This window comes from Eriocheir sinensis, unplaced genomic scaffold, assembly GCF_024679095.1.
Source record: "Eriocheir sinensis breed Jianghai 21 unplaced genomic scaffold, ASM2467909v1 Scaffold1520, whole genome shotgun sequence".
Lineage (NCBI taxonomy): Eukaryota > Metazoa > Arthropoda > Malacostraca > Decapoda > Varunidae > Eriocheir > Eriocheir sinensis.
Window position 1 is genome coordinate 18,157 of NW_026110874.1, and position 11,844 is coordinate 30,000.

General features: G+C 38.1%; 1 protein-coding gene across 1 annotated transcript; it reads left to right on the forward strand.

Moving 5' to 3' along the window:
- Positions 1 to 1,864: 1,864 nt before the first annotated feature.
- On the forward strand, positions 1,865 to 7,119 carry LOC126990281 (uncharacterized). Its single transcript, XM_050848848.1, has 7 exons — positions 1,865 to 2,072; positions 3,471 to 3,567; positions 4,139 to 4,301; positions 4,978 to 5,065; positions 5,246 to 5,353; positions 6,436 to 6,579; positions 7,000 to 7,119. The coding sequence occupies exons 2-7, from the start codon at positions 3,516 to 3,518 to the stop codon at positions 7,117 to 7,119; spliced, it is 675 nt and encodes a 224-aa protein (XP_050704805.1). The 5' UTR covers positions 1,865 to 2,072; positions 3,471 to 3,515.
- Positions 7,120 to 11,844: the final 4,725 nt, after the last annotated feature.

Below are 11,844 nucleotides of genomic sequence, written 5' to 3' on the forward strand. Positions count from 1 at the left end.
TTGTATTTTTATTTGTATTTTTAGATTCAGGAATAAAAGTATTTGTATTTGTATTTTTGGAATCCCAAACATAAGTATTTGTATTTGTATTTGACTTATAAAAAATCAGTATTTGATCCAACCCTGCTACTCGATCATCACGATGGATGAGGTGTAGTTTCAGGGATTACAGGTAGAGGCTTGATCCTCGTTTACCTTCGGTACCCAGTTTGTAAACATGGTCCACTACATGCTACTATACTGTTTATTGGGTCATTTTCAGTTCCAACAGATGATACAGACACAGAAACACTTCTGCCAGTGTAAGCATGGCGATAAACTACCGCACGTAATAACTAATAAATGTGGCAGTTTCTAAAAAGAGAGAGTATATGGTCATGGCCGTGATCGGATGTGTCGCGTCTTATTGCTCCGTGTGGAAAGTGCTGTGTCGACATGGCTGGCAAAGCCAAGGTTCCGTTGGATTTGTGTTACGTTTGTATAAGGATTTCACAGGCGAGAAATGGATTGGATGCTGTTTGTGCCCTAAATGGTGTCATGTGAAGTGTGCTTATTTGTCTAGAATTAAGCAGGAGAATATACCTAAAATTAATTGGATGTGCAACCCATGCCTCCATAAAGCATCTCTGGCTACCAAAATTGTGGAAAAAATGGATGAAATCAAGCAAGAATTATCTAAGGAAATATCTGTGGTTAAGGATGAAGTTGAATCAAGGGCTGTACGTGAAGGTGCAGGAGGAGCTGGGATCAGTTGTTGACACCCTTAAACTTGCTGAGCATGCTGAATCTAGCTGGGCTGAGGTGGCAAAGAGAGGCAAGGTCACGAAAAATCTCTTAGTTGTAAAAGCTTCTACACAGGAAAAGAAGGCAACAGACATGAAGGATGAATTAAGTCTCCCAGGCATTGAATGGTATTCAAATAACTGATTCAAGATTTACAGAGGTAACATTATCATGAACTTTGATAATGAGAACACAAGGGATGAGGCTGCTCAAAAACTGGAGTCTGTTGAGCAAATTAATACCAATTAAGAGTGTTGGAAAGATACCCAAAGATCATGATATGCAATGTGGATAAAAAGGAGACCAAGGATAAAATAAAGGAGACCATCTTAGACCGCAATGAGTTCTTACACGCCATTGGGGGTGTTGAGGATAAGATTGAGCTGTTTTTTAGCAAGCCTAGCTGCAGCTGGCGGCACGATGCAGTACATTTTGAGGTGTGACCCAACTGTAAGAGAGTTGATTCACAAGAATCACGACAAGCTAAAATTAGAATGGGGAATATACAAAGTGAGAGACAGATACCATGCAATTATATGCTATCATTGTCAGAGATATGGCCATCTTGAGGCCAACTGTACTGCCAAGACCAATGGAGACACCCCAAATTGTTTCAAATGCGCTGGCAATCATAAATCACAGGAGTGCACCATGGCTGAGAAGAAATGCATAAACTGTGTGAGATACAAGAAGAAGGAAATCAACCACTCAGCGAATGACCAGTGTTGTTCTCCAGACTGAAATTGAGAGAATTCGTAACATGACCGATCATGGCTATATTACTCAGTGTCTGTACTCTAAGATAAATTGTGTGTGATGAAGGTTCAGTGTGCTGGAAATAATTGTTGAATATTTAATTGTGATACTATAATGAAAATAGCAGACATGAACACGTACTGAACTAATTGTTATATGTGATATTATTCGTGAAAGAAATTAAGACACTCACTCACTCACTACGATGTTTGAGAATAAGTGCATCGAAGACTAAATTACTGAGGCTAACGTTGAAATTGTTGACGGCCCTCGTAGAGAGCTGCATCAGCGGCGGAGCAGGGCCTGAAACCTCATCAACGATCCAGAGTTACATATCATTGTAACATGCCATTTTTCATCCCTTACTACTGCATGTTGTGTCATTTTCAGTTCCAACATATGACACAGCCAAACAAGACAAAAGCACGTAAAGAATCTTCCGCCTGGGACGAATCGGGACGCCGCGCCGATTTGGGCACAACACCGCCTCCGCCTCCTGGCGCTGCCTGTTCAAAACAAAGCCAGCTGTGGGGGTAAGTATTCTGGCTTTTATTTCCTGTATTGATACTTACCCCGTCACCGTCTCTTCTTTAGATGACAAGAACGCCCATTTAGATCACCTGTGGTACTTACCGGCTGACCAGTTAAGGAAAGAAGGTGGGAAAAGAAGTTTAAGTAGAGGTGAGAGGCAATAGGAGGGGCCACACCAGAAAAGTTCGCCCTTTTATTTTCCTTCTCTTCAAACTTCTCCCAAGCCCTCATGTGTCTTTACCGTAAACCTTTCCAAAGCAAAGTGACGGCGATAAAACGTCCTGTTGCTGGTCTGTGGTGTCAGATCCTCAGAGGCGCGTCTTGGCCATAGTATAACAAGGGATGACAGGTGACAAGTACCGTTGGCCGAGTCTAGGAATATTAACAATAAGCTCAAACATTAGAATAATACCTAATATTTTAACAGTAGCAGTAACAAGGAACATAAATAGGTAACAGTACAAATACAACAGTTACCTAACAAAATGTTAGCAGTAACAAGTAACGGTAATCATTTACTAGAAAAACCTAGCAATACTATTTTAATAGTAAGACCTAACAATATCTGAAATGGAAGTTATTGGCCTATACATATCCTATTTTAATTTCTGTCATGATTTACTGTACTTTGCCTTGGACGCAATGACTTATTTAACATTCACAACAACATCTGGTACTTTACTTCACTTTGTTATCAGATTAATTTCAAAGAGGCAATAAGGGAACATTTCTGAGACCATCCTAAGACAGTGCTAATAAGCTAAGTTTCAGTACTTTGAAATTACTAGCCCAGGAATGACTGACACTTTTTCTGATAGATTTTAATGTTAACCATTACTAATAACCATTTCTCACAAAGTGCTCATTTCTGAGTTCTGAGCAACTAAATAGGCAGTAGGTTACCATTTTAGCAGTGACAGTCATCACTGAGTGGCCCACGACTACCCACATGCTTTCCTGAAGACCATCTTTGAACCTGAACTCTAGAGTTTAGATTCTCTAAAAAGAGGAAAGATGAGCTCCAGGGCACAGCATGAGCCAAGCAAGATGGCGCCACTATAAACACCTGCCTGCGCCATAGCGACTGGGGCCGACCACCAGACACCACAAAGGAAGCCTATTGGCACCATAGGCAAACTGTACTAAATAAAATAGATTTTAATTCAGAAAGAAAGGAAATCAAGGCCTAATCATAGTGAATAAACTTTTGAAGAGATATTATTTTATGAAGATAATATCAATACTATTTCTGTCATAGTCATCCAGTGTTCATTTTTATTTGAATTAACAGTATTTTCTTCGTATGGTGTTATTTTTTTCATGTGCAATGTTTTTTTTCATGAGCAGTATCAACTTTTATTTTAGTGTTTTGTCATTTTCAGTACTCACTTTCATTTCAGTGAATACTAATCTAAAAGACAGCAGACAAGACAAACAGGCTGGAAATGGCTCTTAGTTCATCAGACATCATGTCATCAGAATCTTTCTCCAACCATTGTAAGTAAGTTAGTGATATGTTGCTAATGCAAAAGTTATTTTAACATCCTCTCTATCTAAACATATCTAATAGAGGCTAGTTATAATTATACATTATTATGCAATCATTCACACACTAATGGTTACATAGGCTATTTTCATTATATTGAGCTGCAGTATGCTAGCTTATCATCTTTACCTTCTTAATGCAACCTCTTCATCTCAACATTCCTCTTCTTGGATTTGATTTGCACATTTTGGTTAAATAATTTGTTGTTGTTACAGCAAGTGGAAGAAGTGTGTGTGCCAGTTTACTTATCAAGACTTCTACTACAGCTTTTTTACTTTTTTATTTACTCTAATGACTCATAAATTTGTTTACTTGGTATGTTGTTGTAGTGAGAGCCTGCCAGCTTGTTAATCAGCACTCCCTACACATTCACTTTACTTTAACATTCCTCTGCTCTGTTGTGGTTCACATGCATAGGTTACATCAGGTTAGAGTAAGAGAATACCAGACTATTTTTTGTAAGATTATTTTCTACTTTATCATTTATACACACATTTAATCACATAGTCATTATCACTACAGTAAGTGGAAGTCTGCCAGTGTATGTGTCCCCTCAAGACATCACCAAGCACCCTCAGCTTAGCCATCTGCTGAAGGACCTAAGCCTCCGCCTCACCCCCACGGGCACCCTCAAGAGCACCCACACTCGCCTTGCACATGCCACTGCTGCCCTCAAGCATGCCAGGTATTGAGAACTGTGTTGGTGTGGCATTGTTTGATAGAAACATCATCATCATTTATTGCCAGAATTTTTGTTAACATACTATTTGCTTGATAGAAAACTTGATTTTTTATTTCATTTATTTTGTGGCTTTGCTTGGTGAAGATTTCCTTATCCTTTATTGTGTGTCAATGTTTCTATATATGTAGATTAGGTAATGAAACAACTTTTATTTTATATTTGTGCGACATTGCTTGGTGCAGATTCTCGCTTCATTCATTGTACCAGAATGTTTTAGAAGTCTATTTTTGGCAATAGACAAATTTTCCCACATTATTATTTTTGTGATAGTATGGTTGCCCCTTTCCATTTTATTATCGTTGATTGTGTTGTACTGTTTATAAGTCTCGGTTTGATGGCAGAGACTAATTTTCTACTAAGTTTAGTAGTACATCTTCTCCCTAAGAACAGTTTATCTCTCCCTTCATCATTAGTTGTGTCAGAAAGTTGGCATGAGCCAAGACATAAGAATGTAAGGACTCTGCAAGAGGCCAGTTGGCCTAAGTATTAAAATTTTTTCAAACTGATCTTTCAATTTTCCCTCTGTCTAGACTTGTAACTTTGTCATTGTTGTAGGTATATGATATAAGTGATTTTATTTTTTTCCTCTCTGCTATGTTTGTATTCTTTTTTGCATCAGAATGAAATATTTAGAAGAAGCAACACTTCATCGGGTATCCCAAGATGTACTTCTGAAAATGTGTGATGGGGACGATAAAGAAGAAAATGTAAGCTGACATGGATTATGATATAACTTTTCTGAAGATTGTTGTGTAATATTCTGTGTGTCATATTTCTCTGATCTTCCAAGGGGAAAGAAAAGGCTGATCAAGTTACCTATGAAAAGTACATTTATATAGATGATTGTGAAACTATGAGCTATATGCTAAAATTTTTCCACACAACAGAAAATGAGGAAGATGCTGGAGGCAGTAACATTGTCAGAGCTGCAGGATCACCTCCAGTTGGTGAGGAGCAGTGATGAGGGGCAACGGGAAGGCAGGAGCAGCAAGATGGTGAGTTATGGCTGCAGCTAGTGTAGTGATTGGTGAGAAGATAAATGTATTTTCACAGTACCTGTAATATTACCGTATATCATGATTCATCATCATCATCATCATTTCATCGACGCCTGCTCCTAGGAGCACACGGCAGAAGAGCTTCCAACTTTTTCTATCCAGACACTCCCTCCTTGCCTGCTCAAAGTTTCTCAAAGATCTTTCCCCCCTCTCCCTAACGTACTCTTGCACCCTATCCCTCCATTTCACTGGAGGTCGTCCTCTAACATTCCCTCCCTCTATCTCACTCACATACACCCTTCTGGCCATCTTACTCTCCTCCATTCGCTCCATGTGGCCAAACCACTTTAAAGTCTGTCGCTTCACTTCTTCCACCACTCCACACTTCTTCCCTTCACCCCTGTGACACATTCCAAAATGCTCATACACACTTTCATTACTCATTCCATCCATTCTACTCACACCACAAGCACTCCTCAAATAACTCATTTCCACTGCCTGCACTCTAGAATCTCTGACTTTCATTCCAGGCCCACGTTTCACTTGCATATGTGAGGGTTGGTACTATTATTGTATTTCTCAAATCCCTCTTTACCTCCATGCTCACACTTCTGCCATTCATGATTCGTCCCAAAGACCCTACCACCCTTTCTCTTATATCTCCCTCCATACCACCATGCTTACACATAACTGATCCTAGGTACTTAAACTCATTGACCTCCTCCATTTCTTCACCATTCAAAATTATTTTGCATTCTTTTTCACATTCAATTCCCACTCTATATGGGCATACAAAATCTACAACCTCACTTCTACTTCGCTCACAAACCATCACTTTACTTTTGTTGACATTTACTTTCAGCTTTCTCATTCATCTTGTATATTTTATTTTTTTCAGTGATATTTTACTCTCATTTAGTTTACAAAATCAGTTCCAATCTTTATCAAAGTGTTAGTGTTTATTTCCATTTAAGTATGCATAATTTACTTGTAGCTAGTTATGTTACTTTTTTGTACTCTGTTAATCATGTATATCTTTTGACATATGCATATGACATTTGTTTCTTTTCAACTTTCAGCACACAATGTTCAGTATTTCGCCTGAAGACTTGTTGGCCAGTTGCAAGGCTCTAAACCCTGGGGCATACACTGATGACTTGAGTTATGCAATGGAAGTTTGGCTTGAGCAAGAGTGGATCAAGATCAGTTCATTTTTAAAGCCAGTAGGTGAGCATACATTGAGTAACTTTTATATAGTATGTACTTTGATTAGGCTGTATGCCATTCATTACTGTTACCATCTCATTTCTCACACTAAGGAAGAGGGGATTTCCTGATTCAAGAAAGAGGATCAAAAGGCAGGAAATTACTGGACAAAATAAAAGACTGGTCATTTCTTATTTACAGGTTATGAAAGTTGTGATTCACATGAAGCAACAAAATTGTTGAATCCTTGGAGACCACAAAGGAGAAGCTTGCTGAGGAGAGTAATAAACTGATTCACAGTGTAATTCAAACAGACTGCCTCAACTAAAGGTATTGTAACTTTTCCTTACTATTTACACTGACATTGCTGTAAATTTTAAGTAGTCATGAAAAGCTATCTGTACAAACTATTGAAACATGAACTATCACTTCCTCAGGTGTATGGTCTCCTGTTTGACTACAGTAAGATTCTGAAAAGCCTGTTGTCAAAGCGGCTGTCCCACTACCCAGCACAGCACTTGGCTAACTGCCTTGTTAGCCTCGGCCCACTTCCTTAAGGTAATACTTTAGTTGCAAATATGTATGATATATTGTCTTCTTATGGCATTGTTTATTAGGATATTGATCTAGACTGTTGATTATGAAAAAAATATCCCTTGCCTTTGATGTAAATGCTTGGAAAGCAGGAATAGTTATAGTTTATATGACTGGGTTATTTGCTTTGCAGGTGCCTTGAGCTGGAAGTTTTGACAGAAACTTACACCAGCCAATCTGTGCGGGCCCTGAAGTTACTTCAGAGCCACTTGCAGCAGCGAAGAACACAGACTGAAGAGTCTCTCGTGAAACTAAGACATAGTATGGATGCCTACAAGGATCTGGACCCAAAATTTCAGGGTTTATTAAAAGAATATGCCAAGCTTCAGGAGGATATAAGTTTTGCTAAGATGTCCACTGGCTTAAACAACCATTAAAGGTATAAACTTTTCTACAAAGTCTTCTATAGTCAGTCTGTTATCTGGTGTAGGGAGTTTTAGTTCTTTGATGCCTAGGTACCTTTTAGAGTAAGCACCCTTATGAACCTGAAAATTTTGTTATGCTTCATTTCATCTCCTTTATAATCATTATTATGATCTAAACCTCATTTTACACAGGCATATATGAAGGGTCTAAAACTAAAAGTGAAAAAAAGTTATAAGAAGACAAGAGCATTGAAATGGTCCCAGCCATCTATTATTTTTACATCATTCAGGTGAAGATGCCAAAGGTTTTGATGTTTATTTTTAGCACATTGCTGTTACAAATACTGTTTAGAGTCTCAAACTCATTTAAATTCCAACTAGAAGCAGATGGCCAGCCTGGGGTCTTGCTTGTAACACATGATGCTAATCTTCCTTCCATAAACATTACCCAAAGCACTAAGATCTTTGAAGACTTGTGTTCTCATTGATCTGGAACTGGTGTTGTAATCTGCCATGCATGCTGTGGATTACTTGAGATTCAGAGCCTAGGCAAACTCATGAATACATAAAGACAAAGTCTATCTTCGTACGACAACTCTACACAACCCTCTGAACAGTTATCCCCTATTCTTCGATAACACACAGCTGTCTCCCTTCTTTTGCATTAAGTTTTCATGGTCTGTCCTTAATGGGAGTGACCGGTTCACAAAGTGAATTTTTTTTTATCATCCCAGCATTTTTCGTAATCATGCTAGCAGTTCTCCAAAAGTATTAGTGAATAACCCCTAGGGCAATGTTTTTCAACCGGGGTTCCCCGGAATCCTAGGGTTCCACAAGTGGTTGCTAGGGGTTCTGCATGAAACAGTGATATATAAGCTATGCATTTTTGAATAATTTTTGTTTAATTTTGTATTCGTGATTTTACTATACATATGCAACATATTGTTGGAAAATCCTTGGTTATTATAATAAATGCTTCCACCTCTATTATTTAAAATTATAATAATCATAGATAATGTATATAGCAATGTCTATATGTAATAAAAGAGAGAAATATTAATAATGGTAAATAATAATTTTTATGCAAGGGTTCCAACTTCCCTGAGACATGAAAACTATTTCTAAGGGTTCCACAAGGGTAAAAGGGTTGAGAAATGCTGCAATAGGGCCTAGGCAAACTTTTCCCATTCAACATCCATATGTTGGTTAAAATTATATTATTTTGCTCATAATTATAATATTCATTTGTAAGTCTTTAAAACTTTGAATGCATTTTTCTTGAAATGTAACTTTCAACTCTAGAGCTTCAAAACTCAAAAATTATTAGACCTACAACATTGGTTGAGGTTTTGTCTGGAAGAGTGAAATATAGACTGTCCACAATAGAAAATATTTTCCCTACCGGTCTCAGTTTCAAAGTTATAGGTCCCCAAGTACAAAAAATACTATTGCAATTGGGCTTCCTAGGGTCATCAACATTTAAAGCCTGAACAGATACAATATACATTTTCTATAAATATGATCTACATTTTATGCTCTTATCAAAGAGAAATCAACCATTAATGTAGGTCTAATAGCCTTAGAGGAGTAGGGTTCCAAACAAGGCTTAAAATTAGGGATGAAATCTAATTGGCACAAATTGTATCAGGCTACTAATTGACTCAAAAATCATCTTTTTTGTTCTCTGTTGTGTGACATTTTATTTGAGCCAGCATTATCAATAACAAAAATGTCTGAAATATAAACTCCCTGTAACTCACAATTTCAATTGCAAACTTCATATTATCTTACTTAATCAGCTTCCCTAAGTTCTTCTATAAATCCTTTCAAACTCGTCCACTACTTTCTGCTACTCAGTCTCACTTTTAAGTTAACAGGACAAACGTACCACTAATGGCTGCTCCACAGCTTTTGTACCCAATTTTACACACATACCTCAACTCTCCTTAAGCACTGCCATTACCAAGCCATTTACTGAGAGGTAGACTCAAACTAACTCAGAGCAAGATTTCTGATGTATGAAATAATTAAAATCTCAATTATCTTTACAGTAAAGGAGGCAGCTTAAGGGCAATTGCCTCTCTTACTCGTTATAAATCATAACATTTTTAAATAACAAAATGTATTCAATAAAACTTCAGTTTACCATAGATCAATTAAATCCTGTTTAATTGATCAAAGACTGACTTTGCAATGTTTAACAATTTTTCCTCGTTATTCTTTTAAATGTAATCATAATTCACAGAATCTTAATAAAAATGTTGCAATTCAACAGAGTTTTTTTTTAATCTGTCTTGCAGGGTGTTAGGGCCCAGGACAAAGCTGGTAGGGTGAGGTGAAGGGCGCTGTAGAGAAGAAGACAGAAGTGGTTGGCAACAATGGACGACAGGACATAAAGGAGGTGGGAAAAAGTTAAATTGAATAATTCAGTAGACATGAGTGATAGCAAAAATGTAGTTTAGACATTTTTTGAAAAAGATAATGAAGGAAATTAGTGGAGATATTTATGGGGGAACAGGTAGAGTATGGGTGGTTGCGCGGCATGCACCGCCTTCCTCCCTTGGGGTTTTTCCCCAATGTAATCCCCCCCCCCCCTCCCCCCCCCCCCCCAAAAAAAAAAAAAAAAGGAAGAGTATGTAAAAAATGCAAATTAAGAAATTGCAAATTGAGATTACATAGCAAGTAGCTGGTAAATATTTTCCGAAAACCTGAGAAATGTAAATGATGTGGATATGTGGTAAACTTAATAGGCGTGGAAAACTGGGCAGGAGGAATGTGAACTTAAGAATGAAAGGACATCCATGAACGAAGTTATGTCGGTTAATTATCTTTTAAATAGGAAACAGATCTAACTGAAATAGACCCCAGGAGGTTGAATTAAGCTTCAGTATATGCTAGTGTGCTTCATCCACGGCGTATTACACTCATCATTATTATTCCCATAGCTGGGCACGATAACAGAAAACCTTATTCCCGATAACCGATAACTGATAATGGGAAACCTTAACGGTGATAACCGATATTCGTTAACTGGAGACACAAATATAGGCGATAACCGATAACCGATACCCAATATAAATCCACAATTCCGATGCTACCTAGCGATAAGTCCGATAGGCGAAAACGATACTATATTGCTATTTCAAATAAAAAACAGATGAATTCAAATTTTTATCATCTGTATTTTATAAAACTTACAAAACCTGAAAACCACACGTTGACACGAACTACATACCTATGGACGGTAATACTAGAAACGCCTGTTTGTTTACAAACACTGGTCTCTCGTGAACTGCACATGCTTAAACCAGCAAGCGTAGACCTGTACAGTCTCACAAAGCTTTTTAACCGTAATTAAGAGATGCTGGAAGGCTGAATCAGACATACAGTACCACTACCACCATCCCCGCTGTTTCTAGAACGACACTGTACGAGTTGTATTTATATGTACAGAGTGTCGTTCTAGAAACAGCGAGGATGGTGTTACTGTATGCCTGATTCATCCTTCCAGCAACTCTGTTAAAAAGCTTTGTGAGACTGTACGTACAGGGCTACGCTTACTGGTTTGAACATGCGCAGTTCACGAGAGACCATTGTTTGTAAACAAAAGCGCCAGCTTTTGACGATGGGACACCAAATAACACAACACCGTGTGCCTTCAATACCATGGCATGCTCACAAACGAATATGGAATATCAAATTTGAGGCAGTGAATAATCATTTTGGGGGCAAAGTTAAATGATTTTTCTCTTTGATATATTGATTTTTGAGTCTAACATAAAAAAATAACCTAGTGTTTTAATGTTGATGATCTAAGTATGAAATCTCTTCACCGAAGATATTTCATACCCCGAAGTTTTTTCAAACTACACCGGGCGCCCGGGCCACGCATGCGCAGTAGGGAGGAGACGTTTTTTTTCTGAGAGGCGGAAAAAGTAGCGATTATCGCTAGTTTGGTTACAAAAGTAACGAAGATACCGATATATATTTAAATAAGTAGCGGATGGCCGATAACCCGATTTTGTTATCAGCGATAAAATATCGCGATAAGTTATCGCAATAACGCCCAGCTATGATTATGCCTAACTTCCTTCCATCTACGTATTCTCTACCTCTGTGTTTAGTTAATAATGCTCGCTCGGTTGAGAAAACTACACAACAAAACATTCAATCACTCCAAACATCGGAGGCAATATCACGCCGCATGTCAACACAGTGTTTGACGTGATGATGCTTCGCCTTGTGCAACCCACCGTGGGAGACGCCGCCACGCCGCTGAAGGACACGATCGACGAACCCCTAATGGAAGTGTTTTGATGGCAG

Excerpts from the sequence above, each read along its gene's own strand:
- LOC126990281 (XM_050848848.1), top strand. The coding sequence starts at position 3,516 with ATGGCTCTTAGTTCATCAGACATCATGTCATCAGAATCTTTCTCCAAC. Across the intron at positions 4,302-4,977 it reads GCTGCCCTCAAGCATGCCAG|AATGAAATATTTAGAAGAAG; the intron begins GTATTGAGAACT and ends TTTTTGCATCAG. Across the intron at positions 6,580-6,999 it reads TCAGTTCATTTTTAAAGCCA|GTGTATGGTCTCCTGTTTGA; the intron begins GTAGGTGAGCAT and ends TCACTTCCTCAG.